Below are 21,130 nucleotides of genomic sequence, written 5' to 3'. Positions count from 1 at the left end.
ATAAAATGTTCGATCTTCCCCAAACTTCACATGTTTGATAAGAGTCCTGGCCTGAACAAAGCTGAAGGTCAATATTCCATTATAATGATAGCACCACCTGCTGGCAACAGGAAGATTGGCATATATATGGAATATACTTGGATATATTCCACTTAAATTTATGACTTCAAATGCATATTTCTCACCATTAACCTTTTTACTAAAGCCACTCGCTGCCGGTGAGCCCGGGTGTGAGGGCCCTTTCATCGCTGCTTGCAGCTTTAATTGAGAATTTGTTCTTTAAAGAAGAACCCAATGTTAGTATCCATTTCTTTCTTATTAGGCTAGGCCTTACATTACCTAATAATATTTGGATTGTGTCTGTAGTTAGGGTTTGCGGATTTGATTGTGTCATTAGTGGAGATGCACCGATTACAATTTTCTAGGCGGATTCTGATTTCTGTTTTTTTAAGTTTGACCTGCCGATACCGATTGTAGCCGATTCCGATTAATTTTTTTCTAATCACTTTACAGCACACACAAATACTTATTATCTTTTCTTTAATAGAATATTTTGCTTAGAACATAGAACATTTTAAACAGATAATCGCTATAATGCATACTTTTACCCAAACTGAATGATTAAAAATAAGCTTAAATACATAAATCTTCTATAAATTTTTTTATTATTCATTTATTTTCTGACATGCTCCAATTTTTTGTTAAAACACACGACACATGGTTTATTTTGTGCATTTTGAGTGCTTTTTCTGTGTAATTATTTCTATTTTTGTCCATCAAAGGGGTACTTTCTCTTTAATTGAGCGTAAGCAGCGCAGCAAAAAGTAGACTCAGTGCCGAAAGCCCCACTTCACTACATGCAACACTCCTGCTGCCGGTGTGAATGCACTCATTGGTTAACATGCATGCTGAAAAAAATATGCCCCGCTCACGTTTGCGGTGTGAAACTGCCGTGATGCTGATATTGCACAATGGTAATCATGAGTCACGGGAAAGTCAGCCAATTCCGGTCAATCTGTGCATCTCTATTCATTAGCTTGTTTCATTATTTTCACCTATTACAGATACAGAAGTATTTTAACAACAGTTATAGCACAGAGAAAGTGACACAGAAAGCTACAAAGGCTACGTTCAGACTGCAGGCCTTAATGCTCAATTCCAAATTATTACCACACTGTAAAACCCGACAAGTTGACTTAACTCAAATCGTTTGAGTAAACCGATTGCCTTGACTGTAATACCCGACAAGTAAACTTAACTCAAACGGTTTGAGTAAACAGATATCCTTAAGTTATGTTAACTCAAACCATTTGAGGAAACCGATTGCCTTAAACCATTTAAGTTGAAAAAACTAACAGTTATGAGTACTCTGAACTTAATTCAGTTGAGTTCACTGAAAGAAGATATATATTGCAATTAAGTGATTAAGTGATTAATTGAGCTTTAGTGATGAACACCTGCTGTTAACAAACAGAATTACTGAAGAAAAGAGAGAAAGGAACTAGAGCTGACTTCAGACACAGCCTCACTCAAACCTGACAAGTTATGTTAACTCAAACCGTTTGAGGAAACTGATTGCCTTAAACCGTTTAAGTTGAAAAAACTAACAGTTATGACTACTCTGAACTTAATTCAGTTGAGTTCACTGAAAGATGTACATTGCAATTAAGTAATTAAGTGATTAACTAAGTGCTGATTGAGAATTAGTGATGAACAGCTGCTGTTAACAAACAGAATCACTGAAGAAAAGAGAAACACAAGAACTACTACAACTGACTTCAGACACAGACTTAGATGAAATCAACTGAAATAAAATACATGAAATCTCTCAAGATCTGATTAAACAACCCCACAAACAGCATCACCAGCTCCACTTATTAATAACCAGACTGACTTTATTTCTGTCATACGTCTACAGAAGATATTATTGAGAATGAACTAAGGTTTAGATGTTGATTTATTGTTTCATTTGAAGTAACCATGTTAGAGATCAGTGTTTGCTTTAGTTGGGCTCTTGACCCTTGATTTCTGTCTTAGTCTTTTCTCTGGCTGTTATAACCGTGTGTTTCTGAAACACATTTGTTGTAACTCAAAAGCCCAGAAGAAGAGCCGTCAGGTGTTAACCTGTACCTAGGTGCAGGTTGTTATACTTTATATTGGTGATGATAATCATCAATTATCGATCTGTATGGAGTCTAATCTCTGAAGAAGTAGGTGTTGTGTAATTAGTAGAAGTGATTCTAGTAAAAATGAAACTAAGAGCCAGTGATTCTGTGATAATCAGTTAATATAAAAATGACTTTCTAAACATTTTGTACACATACATTTTTCTTCTATGCAAGTAACTGGTCAAACACAGACATCAATAATCAGAATATGAACCTCTACAATGGTGACGAAAAAAACATGCTGCAATGCATGCTGGGTACTATTGTAGTACAAAACTCATCCATGGCTCCCAGCATGCTCTGCAGCATTTTATTTTATTTTATATTATGGTCACCATTGTTGAGGTTCATGTTCTGATTATTGATGTCTGTGTGTGACTAGCTGACACCATAGAAGACCACACTGTTTGGAAAGTCTTTGTGTTAACGGATTATTACAGAACCACTGGCTCTTAGAATCACTTTTACTATAATCAAATTACACAACACTTATTTCATCAGAGATTAGACTCCATACAGTTCAATAATTGATGATAATCATCACCAATATAAAGTATAACAACCTACACCTAGGTACAGGTTAACACTTATTTCTTCTGGGCTTTGAGTTACAACGAAAGTGTTTTAGAAACACACTGTTATAACAGCCAGAGAAAAGACTAAGACAGAAATCAAGGGTCAAGAGCCCAACTAAAGCAAACACTGATCTCTAACATGGTTACTTCAAATGAAACAATAAATCAACATCTAAACCTTAGTTCATTCTCAATAAGATCTTCTGTAGACGTCTGACAGAAATAAAGTCAGTCTGGTTATTAATAAGTGGAGCTGGTGATGCTGTTTGTGGGTTGTTTAATCAGATCTTGAGAGATTTCATGTATTTTATTTCAGTTGATTTCATCTAAGTCTGTGTCTGAAGTCAGTTGTAGTAGTTCTTGTGTTTCTCTTTTCTTCAGTGATTCTGTTTGTTAACAACAGCTGTTCATCACTAATTCTCAATCAGCACTTAGTTAATCACTTAATTACTTAAATGCAAAGTTTTAAAACTTACAGGGTTTAAATCAAGGCAATCTGTTTACTCAAACGGTTTGAGTTAAGTTAACTTGTTGGGTTTTACAGTGTAGTCAAATCATCCACACAAAGGTGTACCTCACCAATTCCAAAGTCTCCTTGAGTGCTTTCAACCGACTCAGAAAGGAAGTCAACAATATCATCATTTCCTCTATTTTTGGAACTATATAAGTTCTTATAAAAGGAAAAAACATGGGATACTATATTGTGCGTTCCCGTTATTACTTGATCTTCTTGGACTTTTAAGGAATCCAAACTTTGAGAGCTAATAAGTTTCCTAAAAAAATATCTTGTACATTTTTCATTAGATTCGAAATGCTGAACTCTACTCCTTATGATGTAACTCTTGTTCTTATAAGCCATTATTTTAGCCATTTCTCTCTTAAGTTTTACAATATCATCTGCTACATTAAATCCCGAATGGGACATAGTGTACAAGATTTGTAAATCTTTCTGACATTTCTTGAAGCGGTAATTGTTTTTGGATGTAAAATTCTTACTTTCCTTTATAAAAAACTTCTTCACTCTTATTTTCAGATCCTGCCACCAATCACCCACTGAATCATATAATTCTTGCAGAGTTTTCCATTGATTTAACATTCCTTTCAATTTTTGGACCACTTTAGGATCTTTTAACAAACTTATATTTAACTTCCATAGACCAGGTCCTCTCGTACTTCTTCCGCATACATCTAATACACAATCTAATTTAGCATGATCGGAAAAAAATACGGGTTTCACAGAGGATTCTATTACCTCAATTGTGGGTGAGGAGAAAAGGAAGTCAATGCGAGAGAAAGAAGATCCATTGGACCAAGTAAATCCGGGAGCGTCAGGGTTCTGGGCTCTAAAGCCATCTATAAGTTTGAAATCCTTAATAATGTCTATAAGATCTACTGAACTAGAGTCGAGTTTTACTGTTCTTGTTGATTTCCTATCTTCTTTTGCAATTATACAATTAAAATCTCCTCCCATAATTACTTCGCGCCCACAAATTAATATCGAAGCTATATCTTTCAGAATTTCTCTTCTTTCTTGTAAATCTGGAGGGCAATATACATTGATTATACGAAAGGGTATACCATTTAATTTAACATCCACATAAAATAATCTCCCATTAACTAATTCCTGGACTTGCTGAATCTCAAATTGCCAACCTCTAAAAAGGATACCTACCCCAGATGACCTATTCTTATTATCCCCAGACCATAAGGAATGGCCATATTTCCATCTATCTTTGGTTTAAATATTTTTATTATTAGAAATATTAGCAGATAGTCACTTGTAATTACACTTTTTTAAATACAAACATATACAACTTACATTTTAACAAATAAACATCCACCCCCCATCCCACCCAAAAAAAAACAAAAAAACAACAAAAAAAAAACAGACCCTTAAGTGCTATCCAGTGGTAAAAGTAGGTACTGAAGGCATAATAAACATATTAATCACAAGTATTTAAAAAGGCAATAAAAGGGGACCACATTTTTTCAAATAACACAATCTTGTCTATTAGGGTGTACCTGATTCTTTCCAAATGTAGTGTACTCGTCAACTCTGTCAGCCACAATTTAAGAGTTGGAACCTCTTTTTTCTTCCAAAACAAAAGAATAAGTTTTTTGGCAGAGATCAACCCATATGAAACAAACTGTTGTTGTACCCATGTAAGTCTCAAAAATTCTTCGGAAATTCCAAATATAATTAATATAGGATCTGGTTCAATAGAAATGTGCATTGTATCTGAAAAAACTTGGAATATTTTGTTCCAGAAATTCTGTAATTTTGGACACAAGACAAAGCTATGAGACAGGCTGTCATCTAAAAATTGACATTTGTCACACAGTGGAGACACTTCTGGAAATATTTTATGGAGTTTACACTTGGAGTAATGAAGCCTATGAAGCACTTTAAACTGAATGAGACAATGTCTTGCATTAATGGAACATCTATGGACCAGTTCAAGACTTTGTTCCCAGATTTCATTAGGAATTTCTACTGCAAGTTCTTCTTCCCAGGCAGATTTAATGTTCTCCATAGATGGACTCTTCAGCTGTTCTAAGCCCTTATATAGCAGGGAGATGTTACTTCCATCTCTTAGACATCTTTCCAGAAATGTGTCCAGGTACATGGGTGTAGCGGTTACATAATTAGCAATATTACACTTCACAAAGTCTCTTATTTGAAGGTACCTAAAGAAGTGATTAGAAGGAATACTGTATTTCTCACACAGCTGCTGAAAGGAAGCAAATTTTCCATTTATATATAAGTCCCCTATGTTTCTTAACCCTACATTTTTCCAAAACTCAAATGCTCTATCTAACATTGAAGGGCAAAAAGAGGGGTTGGCTGAGATAGCGAGTAAAAATGACATTTGGGTGAACTTAAAATGTGTCTTTAACTGTTTCCAAATACGAACAGAGTTATGAATGACCGGGTTATGATTATAAAGTGAACTAGCTATACCTTTGGGTGATAAAAGTATTGCATTAATAGAATATGGGAGACATTCCTCCTGTTCCAACAACAACCAGTTCTCCTCCACTGGAGTAAAATCTAGGCCCTCAGGTTTGCAGCCCAATAATAATAAAGAAAATTAGGTAGGGCAAGCCCTCCCTGTATTTTGGGTTTACACAAGTGGTGCTTAGAAATCCTATGGGCTTTATAGTTCCAGACAAAGGGAACCAGGATAGTGTCCAGTTTTTTGAAAAATGATTTGGGCAGAAATACAGGAATGTTCTGCACTATATACAAAAATTGTGGGAGAAATATCATCTTAATTGCGTTTACCCTACCCACAAGAGAAATAGGAAGTGTTCTCCAGAAATTGATCATGGATTTAAGTTTAGATAACAGGGGATGAAAATTGGCCTCAAATAAGCTGGAAAACTTTTTTGTCACCTGAATTCCTAGATATGTAAACTGTTCTAAAGAAATTTTAAAGGGTAAATGCTGAAGCCAAGAAGAATCTTTGATAGTAACTGGCATCAACACACTCTTGTCCCAATTAATTTTATATCCTGCAAATGTACCATAGTAATTTATCAGATTAAGGATATTTGGAATGCTGCTATTGGGCTCCGAAATAAATAAAATTACATCATCTGCGTATAACGCCACTTTATTATCAGTACTTCTGGTTTTATAGCCTTTAATTCCAGTATGTGTTCTAATAGCCTCAGCTAAAGGCTCAATCGCTAATGCAAACAAAAGTGGTGACAGTGAACATCCCTGTCTTGTACCTCTGTGTAATTCAAAACGAGAAGACATTGTTTGATTTGTGAGAATTCTTGCACACGGACTAGAGTACAACAATTTAATCCATGAAATGAAATTATATCCGAGATTAAATTTCTTCAATACGGCAAATAGGTAAGGCCATTCAATTTGATCGAATGCCTTCTCTGCATCCAATGACAAAATGGCTAGATCTTGCTGCAAGCCTCTTGAAGAATAAATAATGTTAAAAAGACGCCTAAGATTAGAGGAAGAGTTACGTTTTGGTATGAAGCCCTTTTGATCTGGATGAACCAAATTTCTAATTACTGTGTTTAGTCTGCATGCTAAAGTTTTTGCTAGAATTTTTTGATCTGTGTTTAAGAGTGAAATAGGTCTATAAGAACCCAGTTCCTCTGGGTTCCTTCCTTTTTTTGGCACTACAGTAATAATTGCCTCGTTTAGTGAGGACGGCAGAGACTGATCTATAAATGCCTGTTTATAAACCCTATATAAATAAGGCGAAAGTAATTCGCTGCAGGCTTTATAAAATTCATTACAAAATCCATCTGGACCGGGTGTTTTACATCCTTTAAGAGATTTTATCGTACCTGATATTTCTTCAATAGTAATTTCTGCACCTAACCCCTCCATTTGCTCTTGATTTAATGAGGGTAGATTTTGTTGGTCTAGAAACTGAGCAATAACTGTAGGATCTATAGTTCCTTTCGATGAATACAGTGCTTCATAAAATGATTGAAACCTACTATTTATATCCTTAGAGGCAGTGAGAAATTCTCCTGTGTCTGATTTAATTTTGTATATTGTTCGTTCAGATGCTAATTTACGAAGTTGTCGAGATAACAATTTTTGAGGTTTATCACCAAATTCAAAGTATTTTTGTTTTACATACTGAAAGGATTTAGAAATTTTAGAACAGAGAATTTGATTCAATTTATATTTAAATGCACAAATTTTTTTATATTTTTCAATACATGGATGTTTAGCATTTTCCATATCTAATTCGTGAATTTGAACTTCCAATGCCTCTAATTCAGCCCTATTTCTCTTTCTCTGAAATGCTTGATAAGATATAATACAACCCCTGATGTATGCTTTAAATGTGTCCCATAACACTCCCATAGAAATGTCGGGCTTGTCGTTAATTTCAAAAAAGGTTTTTATGTCTTGTTTTAAGTGATTAATAAACACTCTGTTTGTAAGTAAATGAGAGTTAAGCCTCCAATTTCTTTGTGGTTTCTCCATATTATCTATTTTAATAGAAAAGGTCACCGGACTGTGATCGGATATAATAATATTATGATATTTAGCAGTACAAACCTGAGGCATGAGTTTACCATCCAGAATGAAATAATCTATTCGTGTATATAGATTATGAGCTAGAGAATGAAAAGAGTATTCCCTAGCCATTGGATAGATAATTCTCCACACATCAAACATATTTGAATTAGTTATATATGAATTCAAAAATTTACTGGAGTTGGAACTAACTATTTTTGTGGAGTAGGATTTATCTAAGTACGGGTCTAGTACACAGTTAAAATCACCCCCGATTATGAGATTTGTATCTGAAATGTTTGGAATTAGATCAAACACTTTTTTGAAAAACTCAGGGTTATCATAATTTGGTCCATAAACATTGACTAATGTCAATGGCACAGAAAATACTTCTCCAACAACAATTACATATCGCCCATCTTTATCTGAAATGGTCAAATTATGTTTAAATGGAACTCCTTTACGGATAAGGATAGCTGTTCCTCTAGATTTAGCAGAGAAATTGGAATGATACATTTGTCCAATCCACTTGCATCTCAGTCTAACCTGGGCAGTACGATTTAAATGAGTCTCTTGTAGAAATATGATATCTGAAAACAGTGATTTTAGATGAGACAATATTTTACCCCTTTTAACTGGTTCATTCAGACCTTTTACATTCCAAGTAGAGAAATTTAGAGACACCCCTTTTGCATTTACCTTATTAAGCATGAACTGTTATTACAGAAAATAACAATCTGTTCTGACAAGTTACCTACACACCGGTAGATGTTACCATGGAAACCTTTAGCACTGACCCACCCACCCAACAAAACGTTTGATAACAGAACATGTTCAGCTGTTACAGGAACAAATGTACAGCACAACTTACCACGAAGTAGAAGGCAATGAAAAGGTATAATAAAAAACAAATAGAAAAGAAAAGCCGACCTCCGCATTTTACTTTGCAGAGACTTCCCAAAAGTCCAACAGTGAGTCCGCTAAATAACAGAAACTTAAACAAAACAACAGGCTTGACATCTCTGAATTCTAATCCGGCATTTACTTATCTGTGCCAAACTGTTCGATTGCAAATTTCCATGCATCGTTCGCGTCGGTGAAAAGCTTCTCTCCCTCGCTGTATGTCACCCGGAGCTTTGCTGGATACAGAATGCCAAACTTAACACCGGGTTTATCCCGCAGGATTTGTCTTACTCTGGAAAAGGCTGCCCGACGTTTGACCACAGTCGAAGGATAATCTCTGAAGATCTGAATGGAGCGACCGTTAAAGGTTAGCTTTCTCTGTGACGACACTTTGCGCATGATGTTTTCCATGGTATGGCCATGGTGTATCCGAGCAATGATTTGCCTCGGCGGGTCAGTGTCCTCAGGCCGGGAACGAAGAGCTCGGTGCGCACGATCCAGAACAGGCAGCTCGTCCAATCCAAGCACCTCCATGAGCAGTTTAGCCACAAACTCTCTAGCACCTTGACCGTTTTCCATTCCTTCTCGGATTCCCGCGATTCTTATATTTTGCCTCTTGGAACGGCCTTCCAGATCGATGCATTTTTCCGTTAATTCTGACACCTGCTCGGACAGACTTTTAACTTGAGCTTGTAATTTCGTAACCGCTTCTGTTGAGGCCGTAGCATTTTGTTCAAGATGCTCGAGAGTTGAACGATGGTCGTTTATGGTTAGCTGAATTGCATCAAACTTCGCGTAAATTTTCTTTTCCAGCATCGCCATTTCTCCTTTCAAACTTTCTTTAATATCAGTTTTAACCTTGCCCAGCTCCACTCGGAGAGATTCAATTGCAAGCAGTACCGGGTCGTTACTTGCTGCTGTGCTGGCCTCTTCCAGCGAGCCCGCAGTCTCGGCCGAACTTTCTCCCTCAGCGACATCTTTCTTTCCTGGTTTCTTCGACGGCATTTATAAATACGTAAATTGCAATTTATGTTAAGCGTATGCAACTCTATAAATGATTCGAGAGCACTTACAAGCTTTATGTTGCCTTGTTTTAATGAAATTTAAATGAAAATTAGCGGAACTACAAAATCCACGTTCTTACTCCATCATCAACCCGGAAGTCCCCCATTTCCATCTATCTTGAAGGGATTTATAATTGGATTGGTAAGATAAATTGCACTCTTGAAGGAGGGCGATATCATGGCCCTCATTATATAAAAAGGAAAACACAGAGGAGCATTTAACCAAATCTGTTAAACCTCTGGTATTAATAGATGTAACCGTTAAACGCATAATCTTAAGAGAGGGAGGGCTACGTAGGGGAAGCCGAGTTGCTCTTCAGCCTTTTCCTTTTCTTTTTCTTAGATCGTGGAGATAAATCTTTTGGTGATACCAATTCTTTCATCTGGGTAGTAGTTGAGAAATTGTCAATTTCATCAAAATCCAGGAAAGGGGTGGAATTGGAAGACCAATCAGCCACTCCTCCATGTTCCTGCGTTGGAAGAACTATAGAACTCGAGGGATCCTGATTATTATCATCTGGAGGGGACTCTAACGTTGAAGTTCCAGATAGAAGAGATAAAGACAACGGAAAGGCTTCAGCTACCTCCAGGAGAATATTCCCTTTTGGTTTCTGAGCTTCCTTATCTGGAGTTGATATCACAGCATCTATTCCAACTTCAGATCCTTCAGAGGAATAGTTTCTTTGTACCTCTTCCCTTGTTCCTTTATCGTCAATAAAGCCCAAGGGAGAAGTGGCAGCTCTCGACGAAGATAGAAGATGTTCTTTCGACAGAGAGGGTGTAAGGCCTTCAGCTGCTCCTTGAGACTGTGGTAAGAGACTTGTAAAAGGCTCTCCCTGGGAAATCATAACTTCCTGGGCAGTATCTTGCTGGTTAACAAGGGAAACAACATTCCTAATGGAATACTCAAGACCTTCAAAGTCCACTAAATTTGGCTCTTCTCTACACTCTTGTTGTTTTATTTTATTGGAGTAGGCATGCGGGCAGTCGCGAAACCTGTGGTCAACTGCCCCACATAAATTGCATTTCTTTGGCAACTGGCAGTCCTTGGAGCCATGGTCCTTGCTTTTACAATGTCTACAGATGTCTATTTTACAATTAACAGCTATATGGTCCAAGGAGCCACATTTCCTGCATTCTTTAGGTTGACCATTATAAAAGACATAGCCCCTAATTGGACCTAATTGAATTAGTGAGGGCAGGTGATGGTAATTGCCTTCAGCATCTTTCTTCAAACGCACTTGGAATTTTGATGCTCCAGTCTTTATCCCGTCCTCATCTGTCATCAAGGAGGTATTTAAGATGGTACAGTGCATGGAAAGCCAAGTAGTGATATCTTCAACTTTAATCCTTTCAGAATATATCAAGACAGTCACAATATCTCTTTCAGATAATGGAATCAGATGGATTTTCTGAAGACATGGGGTTATACTCTTCTTAGAATTAAATCTATTCACACAGAGTTCATAAGAAGGTAAGGTGGTAAAAACCACTTCAAAGATCTTCCTACCAGGAAAAGCAAAGATATAATCCAGCTGCGAGGGTTGAAAACCAAGTTCAGTCTGTAGAATTCTCCTACTGAAGTTCAAACGATCCATTTCCAATCCTTCCAGAAGCTCGAATCTGGCTGTATTCCTTCGCACCAAGGAGGTCGACATGATGTTCTGTTATAAACACTAAACCAGAACAAAAGAAGAGAGTTGAGAACAACCAACAACAAACCGCCCTGGGTGAACCGCCTTCTTGATCATGGTGTCTCCCCTGCCAGGTAAGTCAGTTTACAGAAACACACAGTTATAACAGCCAAAGAAAAGACTAAGACAGAAATCAAGGGTCAAGAGCCCAACTAAAGCAAACACTGATCTCTAACATGGTTACTTCAAATGAAACAATAAATCAACATCTAAACCTTAGTTCATTCTCAATAATATCTTCTGTAGACGTCTGACAGAAATAAAGTCAGTCTGGTTATTAATAAGTGGAGCTGGTGATGCTGTTTGTGGGGTTGTTTAATCAGATCTTCAGAGATTTCATGTATTTTATTTCAGTTGATTTCATCTAAGTCTGTGTCTGAAGTCAGTTGTAGTAGTTCTTGTGTTTCTCTTTTCTTCAGTGATTCTGTTTGTTAAAAGCAGGTGTTCATCACTAAAGCTCAATTATCACTCAATTAATCACTTAATCACTTAATTGCAATGTATTTCTTCTTTCAGTGAACTCAACTGAATTAAGTTCAGAGTACTCATAAATGTTAGTTTTTTAAACTTAAACGGTTTAAGGCAATCGGTTTCCTCAAACGGTTTGAGTTAACATAACTTTAGGATATCTGTTTACTCAAACCGTTTGAGTTAAGTTTACTTGTCGGGTATTACAGTCAAGGCAATCGGTTTACTCAAACGATTTGAGTTAAGTTAACTTGTCGGGTTTTACAGTGCAGAGCAGAGATTTTTTTTTGACTGACTGTTCATATTATTTTTAAAATGTGGCCCGCATGTGCAGAAGAGTAATATGACGTAAATCGTGCGGAAGTAAACATGGAGACCACAGATGATAGCGCTAGCGCCTACAGTTTTGTTAGAAAGAATTTGTGAGCAAATAATAATGAGGGGGAGTAGAAAGAGAGTTAAATTTACTCTTACCCGCTGTTCTCGTTGCCACTAGCGCAGAATTGTGACGGTGATCAATCTAGAGTGACGTTTAATATGCTAATTATTCATTGGCAAAGCTCAAAATAATAATTTGCTATTTTTATTTTTAGGTTTATTTGAATTAATTTTATATTTGTGTAGATAATTTTTTTATCCCTTTCGGAGTGTTAAAATAGCTTTATTATGAAATTAACATTTCCTGATAATTCACTCACCCCATTGCCATCCAAGATGTTCATGTCTTTCTTTCCTCAGTGAAAAAAAGAAATTCAGTTTTTTGAGGAAAACATTTCAGGATTTTTCTCCACACAATTGGCTTCAACGGCAAACCAGAATGTTAAAGTTCCTGAGTGCTTCTAAGAGCTCAGCACGATCCCAGCTGAGGAATGGGGTCTCAGCTGGCAAAACGGTCGATCATTAAAACAAAAACAAAAGATATATATATATATATATATATATATATATATATATATATATATATATATATATATATATATATATATATATATATATACTTTTTAACCACAATTGTTCGTCTTGTGCTGGTCTGCAATGCGCCATGAATTAGAAAGGTCACAAAAAAAAAAAATAATAATAATAATAAATAAATAAAAAGATGTCGGACGATCCTGAAGTTGGAAGAGAAAATGAGATGGATTTTTCACCCTTCCCTACATTTATGAAACAACTTCGATAGATGACGAGACGTGTGACCTTTCCGACGTGATGATGTAATACGTGGCACATCGCAGACCAGCACAAAGAACAGTTGTGGTTAAAAAGTATATGACCAACCGTTTCGCCAGATAAGACCCCTTTCCTCAGCTGGGATCATGCAGAGCCCCTTGACACGGCATTGATTTGAACTTCAACATTCTGGTTGTCGTTGAAGACAATTGTGTGAAGAAAAATCCTGAAATGTTTTCCTCAAAAAACTTAATTTATTTTCCACTGAAGAAAGAAAGACATGAACATCTTGGATGGCGTTGGGGTGAGTGAATTATCAGGAAATTTAAATTTTGAGGTTAACTAATCCTTTAACCTGTATTAACCTGAATTGTAACCTGACCTATTAACCTCCACAACTAACCCCGTCCCTATAACTACCCTCACATAAATCATGCAAAATCTTGATTTACAGTATACATTTTATGCACATATGTTCTCTGGCGAACCCATTATCACATGTTTGCATATTTTCATAAAATTTGATGCTCTACCAACTGAGCTATACGAAACTTGAATTATGAAGCAGATAAAAGAGTACGAAGCATTAATATGAAAGTGTCCTGTTGCTAATAGGAGCACAAATGTACATGCTCTGATGGGTTGTATTTCAGGGATTTTTACAAATGACCTACGTGGGTGTATTGGGATCGTAAAAAAAATGATAAAAGTCAGTGTACTTGTGTGTCCATTAGTTTTTCTTTTTTTAACCAGGAAATTAAATACGGAAAATGCGTTTTCTTCTTTAATGGTTAAAACACTGATGAATAGAATAAGCAGACACAAACTAATTTTCTAATTTTATTTTATTTTTTTATTACATTTTTTTTTTATTTCATTAAAATTGTAAAAATTAAATAAATGTGCTTTTTAAAGTGTATATTAATGCTAAATTTAATTTCTACCTTTTTTGGCGTCTCTATACAAACGCTTTGCCCCTTTCACGCTACTGGCGTGGCTCCAATAACTGCTTTATGAAAACTTTTAGCTTTGATATTTTTATGATCTTATAGTGTCCCTATGCCTTTTCTAAGGTTATTGCTTTGGGAGTCTTCTACAATAGGTTTTCAAACGATTCTCAAACGATTTGTTTGAAACAGTTCTAAAATGTAGTCTCTCTAAACTCCTCCTAATGTCGAGCCTTGTTGATTATAACAGATATTTTTGAGATCATGACAAACTGAAATGAATGACAGCCTTAAAATTATCATAGGGAGTGCAGACCATGCTTTCTTCATTCAGAATTTAACCAATTTTGTTTTTCATTGTGCTGTTGGACCAGTGACAGCCGCATACTCCAAACATCCGCATAGACGGCGACCAAAATGGTCACTATTTAAAAAAAAATAATAATTATGTCACCATATTATTATAAACTATGATAAAAGTTCATCAGCATGCATTGATGAATGGCATGTTGTAGCAAAAAAGCAACAACAAAAAAAAAAAGACTGCAAATGATGTTCTAGTGCTACCAACTGCTAAAGTGCAAAACAGCGACCTGTAGGAAGAATGAGTCTAGAGCCCTGTACAGCCTAAATGTGGAATTATGTGAATGCCATCAGTGAACAGGGAAAAATATGTCTAAATGTATAAGGCATGTGTAGCCTTTATGTGAACTGAACAATCACGCATCCTCTCCAATAATGTACACATATAGCACACAAAGTTAAGACAAAATTATATCCCAATATATATTTTCATGATGATAGATTTCCCATGATTCTGCAATATCTTTTTTTATCTAATATTTTCTATATTAATTTGTGCTTTTTCCAAATGTTTGTTAAAAGTGCAAAAGGAATTTTAAAAAATCTGAAAAGAAGTTAATATTCTACTTTTTCGGGCAGCATTTTGTGTGTACAGTTCAAATTTTTGGTTTTTCATTTAAAAATACAATAACTGATCATTTTTCATTTTTTTCGTCCAATTTTCTAATACTATTATTTGATGACAAAAATACATTTGGAAAACAAAATACAGCCATTTCTGCTTTCTTTCTTTAAAACAAAAAGACACCCTTTCCTAAATTTCATCTTTCATTCCGAAATAGAATAACGAATGAACGAAAAAGTACACAGACTGTATTGGTTGGAAGACATTTTGATACAAACCTGATTCCAAAAAAGTTGGGACACTGTACAAAATGTGAATATAAGCAGAATGCAATGATGTGAAAGTTTCAAATGTCAATATTTTATTCAGAGTACAACATAGATGACGTATCAAATGTTTAAACTGAGAAAATTTATCATTTTAAGGGAAAAATAAGTAGATTAAGTTTCATGGCATCAAACCATCTAAAAAAAGTTGTGACAAGGCCATGTTTACCATTGTGTGGCATGGGTATCATTGTTGTTCTAGAACTTGGATATACCTTTCAGCATTGATGGTGCCTTTCCAGATGTGTAAGCTGTTCATGCCACACACACTCATGCAACCCCATACCATCAGAGATGCAAGCTTCTGAACTGAGCACTGATAATAACTTGGGTTGTCCTTGTCCTCTTTAGTCCGGATTACATGGGGTCCCAAAAAGAACTTCAAATTTTGATTCGTCTGACCACAGAACAGTTTTCTACTCTGCCACAGTCCATTTTAAATGAGCCTTGGCCCAGAGAAAACACCTGCGCTTCTGGATCATGTTTAATTGTGGCTTCTTTTTTGAACTTTAGAGTTTTAGCAGGCAACAGCGAATGGCACGGTGGATTGTGTTCACTGACTATGTTTTCTGGAAGTATTCCTGAGGCCATGTTGTGATCTCCATTACAGTATCATTCCTGTATGCGATGCCTGCAGGGCCCGAAGATCACGGGCATCCAGTATGGTTTTCTGGCCTTGACCCTTAAACACAGAGATTGTTCCAGATTCTCTGAATCTTTGGATGATATTATGCACTGTAGATGATGATAACTTCAAACTCTTTGTAATTTTTCTCTGAGAAACTCCTTTCTGATATTGCTCCACTATTGTTCGCCGCAGCATTGGGGGAATTGGTGATCCTCTGCCCATCTTGACTTCTGAGAGACACTGTCACTCTGAGAGGCTCTTTTTATACCCAATCATGTTGCCAATTGACCTAATAAGTTGTAAATTGGTCCTCCAGCTGTTCCTTATATGAACATTTAACTTTTCCGGCCTCTTATTGCTACCTGTCCCAACTTTTTTGGAATGTGTAGCTCTCATGAAAATCCAAAATGAGCCGATATTTGGCATGACATTTCAAAATGTCTCACTTTCAACATTTGATTTGTTTTCTATATTCTATTGTTAATAAAAAATAGGTTTATGAAATTTGTAAATTATTCCATTCTTTTTTTTTACTCAATTTGTACAGTGTCCCAACTTTTTTAGAATCAGGTTTGTATATGCTTTGTTATAATGAGAGGATCTGAGCTTTAATGACTCAGCACTGGAAAAAAAACTGCAGTCTGCTTTCACAATCTGTTTTTTGAAGAGTAGGAAATGTAGCGATAGAGAAGCATTTCCATTGGCTGGTGTCTGCAGGTTATTATTGATTATTGCTTTGTTTTATTGGTTATTTTGGGGGATTTAAGTACTTGTAATTTGTGGGTGGACAACTCTCCTTATTATAATCCATCTGTGATAGGGATGCTGTCTTCATAACCTAACCTGATTGCTGAGTGCCTAAGGCAGGAGTAAGATTCCTGGTGTTGGTGTTTCTTTCACGAGTGCTGGTTGAAGTGGTTGTGTGCGAATGTGTCACAGGTGTAAGTGAAGGGTGGTTTGCTGTGTAGACAGATTGTGCCCTTTTGTCCTGCTGTCAAGCCTCAGTACCTGTAACTTGAACTTTGGATGTCCTTGATGACCCAGGTTGCCCATTGTTTGATTTCCTTAAAGTTTGTAATTGAGTCAGTTATGTGAACTGTTGCATTCAGCGACTGTTTTCTACCTTATGTAATAAAAACCCTTTTTTAATTGTAATAAAAATTCTTTTTGTTTATCTGTGTCTCCTGCCAATGACTTGTGAGCTGACCAGTGTTGCTTAAAAAAAGGGGTAAATGTATTTAATAGATGTCCCTGGGCCAGACCCAGGGTGGCGAACTTTTGTCCCTTTACTGCTTCTGCCACATATATATATTTATATGTGTGTGTGGGGGGGATAATGCACGGCCAGCTGTGAATTAAACCATTTCTTAACCCAATCAGAATTGAGTATTTAGACAGACCATCAAATCACTTTAAGTAGTTACATTATAATGTGCAAATTCACACACCGTGTATCTTTAACTCTGCCTGAATTTTCAGGGTGCCTGTCTTGATATCACTGATCTTCAGTAACATCCTCAATGACTAAAGAGCAGCAGCATCATGTACCTGTATGTGTAGAAGTTTCTGGTGTGTTTGTAGTTGAGGGATCCTGGGAGTTTGGGACTGGTGTCGTCGTTTGAGCTTGTTCTGTAGAGAATGAATGTTAGTTCAGATTCATCATACTGTAGAACAGGGCATCTCTGAGAAATCATCTTCTATACAGTGTTTTCTGAACTACAAGTCATGTTTTTATCATCTGAAACATGCTAACATTTATTCAAAAACATGCACTAACCTCAAAAAAAAGCAAAGAGCAGACACTTCAAACTAAGCACTTCAAGCTTTCAAGCATATAACAATCATTTCTAGCAATGCTAACTTGTTTAATATCTGTGACAGTCAGCGTGAGCATTCGAGGCATATTTCCAAACACATTCTCCTGTGAATCGATGCTGTTTTAAGAAAAAGCTTCTTTAATAATAGTTCAGAAACCAAATGTTCCTCTGCAGCTAATGATTAATTCATTGAAATGATCCATTCTGACTGAGAGGGACGTAAGCAGCTTCAGTTTCACTTTAAATACCTTTTTATAGGTTCGACATGTCAAATAAATGTTGTTTGCAGTGAATTCCACTGAAATTTACTAATTTTTCTGTTTTTGTTCAGTAAAATATGGAATAGTGCAAATATGTGGACAGTTTACACCAATAAAACCAGTATATTACACACACAGACACATTCACTTTAGCTTTGAACACTGTGTTAATTATGAGGATCCTTGAAAACATGGTTTACTAGAAAGTGTGAAAAGCCCTGACATAGAATATGACAATCATATTTTAACTCAGATCATAACATTACATAAAAAGTTTAAATAATTCCAGCAGAACTTCTTGACTGTAATATTTGGACATTAGTTGGCAGCAGTGCTTTGAGTTTCTTCTGTCAGACTGAACCAAGCTTTGTTCTGCTTCAATATTACTTACAGTCCTTAATATTACTCACATTATGAGGATCTGAAACTGATAGAGGAGATGTTTTCTCACCTGATCTCTTGACAGTGATTGTGACTGAGGTCTTGAGTTCATCTCTCTGAGTAACATTACATCTCCACTCTCTGTTGTGATCTTCATTCAGGAGTGTTGTATTCTGAGAGATGATACAGAGATCTGATGAGGATGATCTCGTCGGTTTAACACCGGCCTGATTCACCCAGAACAGATGAATTCTCTCAGAACTGATCCATTCATCACAAGAGACTGGAGGATATGAATACAGCCGACAGGAGAGATCTGAACTGATCTGAGTCTGTGAGGATGAGACTGAAACACAGAATAACACACACATCACACACTCTTCAACCATCATCAGAGATTAAATCAAGAATTTGACATTTTTAAACTGAACAAATAATCATAAAATTACCATGAAGAACATGCAGATAAACACGAGCGTCAGGTCCTATTTGTTTTCCACCCACACCAGTCCATTGTTGGCAGGTGTAATATCCATAATCTTCTGTTGAGATGTTCGTGATGTTCAGAGAGCAGTCAGACTCCAGACTCAGTCTCTCATGTCTCTCTGTGCCTTTCCTCTCTTTCCCTAAAGCAATCAGTTCAACTGTTCCTGAATGACTGCCTCTGTTATAGTTCCATGTAGTTGAGTTGCAGTCATGAAGAGCATCATGAAGAGCGTTATTACAGGGCAGACGGACATCTTCACCAGAACTGATGAACACATGAACATGATCCTCTCCACTGACACCTGAAACACAAGAAGATCTGAGTGATCATTATGATATATATTAATAAATGAATGACAGAAAGCAGAAGGTTCAGATCAGTCTTTTTCAGCAGTTATTACAAACACACTCTCCAGAATAAACTCTTGTTCTTCATCAGAGAGCTGTTCAAATCACAAACACACTCTTCATCAGAGAATAATTGAGAGATGTTTGAGAGTGAATCTGTCTAGTTTGAGTGTGTTCAGGAAGAATCAGTGTGTTCTGTATCAAACACAAGAAGAAACTCTTTCTCAGACTGATTGCACTGAATGTGTTGAAGAGAAAACACAGATGTCTTTACCTGTGAGAAGTGAAGAGAGAGCGATCAGTCCCAGCAGACACAGATGACACTCAGACATTTTCTCTTTCTCTTCATCATTTGCTCTCAACTCTTTCTTTAAATACTCTCAGCTCCTCGTGTGGTTTTAACTTCCTCTGATCTGACCGACTGAGTGTTGAAATGACTCTAGAGTTGTTATTTAGTAACATGATGTCAGTCGTAATGGAGAAGTGAGGTCAGCTGGAGCCGATGTAACCTGCAGTGTTTCTGTGTCCACCTCAACAGGTCAAGATTATCCCTCGAGACCCGAGCGCTGACTGATGCAGTGTTGTGTTGAAACCTGTTCCTCTGCTGTTTCTTAAGACCTAACCATAACCACTAACCAGACGCCACAGCGGTGGTGAAACATGTTCTTCAGTGAGAACTGATTACTGTTAACCTCTCAACACACATTTACTCTGAACACGATCTACAGGCCGTTCTTCACATTACTCGTAGTTTTGCTTCTTTCTTTCTAGACAGAAAATCATTCAGTTATAGAAAACTGATCAAACTGGTTTGTTACTGAAAAGGTTTCCGCTATCAATCACTTCCTATGATTGTTTTCACACTGAGAGAAATAATACCCATAATGCCACAGTGGATCAATGCTGTCTGGCGTTTTGAAAATCTACTTTTTCAAACTCTTCCAAAGACTTTCAGTAAAAGATGATGGGTTTGTTGTTAATTGACCAAACTGTGAATGTTTTTAACACATCATCAAATGTGATGACATGATGTCAGAAGTGTTTGTTCTCTGCGAGTCTTTCAGATGTTGACTGATCTTTCGTCTCGTCTCGATATCCACACTTGAGAGTGAATGTACAGGAATTAAAACTTTGCCCTTTATGTTCATTTAACTTGAAAATACATATAACTTCTGTAATTTTAGTAAATATATAATCTGTTTGTGGGAACTCAGTCAGTTTGACCGCACTGGTTTAACACACACTGATCTGAGATCATCTCTGAACACTGTTTAGACGGACGCAGTGAATTCTCACACATTCACACAGCACTTCCTCTTCTTTCTTTAACTGAGTTCCTCAAATCTTTCCTTTTGTATAAATGTTTCCAAAAGTTGCTGCAAACCATTTACAAGTTCAGTGTTAGTTTCCCAGGTTCAGTGTCTCTAGTTTATTTTATGTGAAGCAGGGCTCCTCATCCACACAGATGGCTGTGTTGTTCAAGTTAACTCAAAGACATTGATTAGTAGATGGAGGTGAGCTGAATTAGAGTTATAGAGTGACTCTCTAGGAGCAGGAATGAAGCACCTGATGCAGCTCAAGCACAGATCTACACACACTCATCTCTGTGGGTTTATATGTACCCAGCTGCTCTCAGACCTGTTCTGGAGTCTCCTCAACACTGCACACTGCCTGTGTCTGGCATACTTCCCTACTATATACAATGGTAAAAGCAGCAGGCGAGCGAATGAGTGTGTTTGAATCTTTTGTGTTTATAAAAGAGTAGGCGAGAATTGCACTAATTCTCATGAGATTCGGACGTACGTATATGTTATTTGTGTTTTAATATGCATACTCATCTACTACATAATAGAGAAAAACTGTATGTGAAGAAAGAAGTACGTTTAAAAACCCCAGTATTCATAAAACAGTAGTCAAGAAATCCCTGTTTGTCGTACTCCTTCAGCCCAGATTCTG

At 36.6% G+C, this 21,130-nt stretch overlaps 1 protein-coding gene across 1 annotated transcript; it reads right to left on the bottom strand.

Moving 5' to 3' along the window:
- Positions 1–11,296: 11,296 nt before the first annotated feature.
- On the bottom strand, positions 11,297–19,768 carry LOC128026716 (uncharacterized). Its single transcript, XM_052613973.1, has 4 exons — positions 19,449–19,768; positions 18,790–19,128; positions 18,411–18,686; positions 11,297–11,397 (listed from the first exon to the last, which is right to left on the bottom strand). The coding sequence occupies exons 1-4, from the start codon at positions 19,504–19,506 to the stop codon at positions 11,297–11,299; spliced, it is 774 nt and encodes a 257-aa protein (XP_052469933.1). The 5' UTR covers positions 19,507–19,768.
- Between the last annotated feature and the right edge of the window lie 1,362 nt (positions 19,769–21,130).

The sequence above is a fragment of the Carassius gibelio genome, chromosome A13 (genome assembly GCF_023724105.1).
Source record: "Carassius gibelio isolate Cgi1373 ecotype wild population from Czech Republic chromosome A13, carGib1.2-hapl.c, whole genome shotgun sequence".
NCBI lineage: Eukaryota > Metazoa > Chordata > Actinopteri > Cypriniformes > Cyprinidae > Carassius > Carassius gibelio.
Note: the sequence above shows the minus strand (reverse complement) of the source record. Positions and strands in the feature narration are given on the sequence as shown.

Excerpts from the sequence above, each read along its gene's own strand:
- LOC128026716 (XM_052613973.1), bottom strand. The coding sequence starts at position 19,506 with ATGTCTGAGTGTCATCTGTGTCTGCTGGGACTGATCGCTCTCTCTTCA. Across the intron at positions 19,129-19,448 it reads TCTCTCTTCACTTCTCACAG|GTGTCAGTGGAGAGGATCAT; the intron begins GTAAAGACATCT and ends CTTGTGTTTCAG. Across the intron at positions 18,687-18,789 it reads TTATCTGCATGTTCTTCATG|TCTCATCCTCACAGACTCAG; the intron begins GTAATTTTATGA and ends TCTGTGTTTCAG.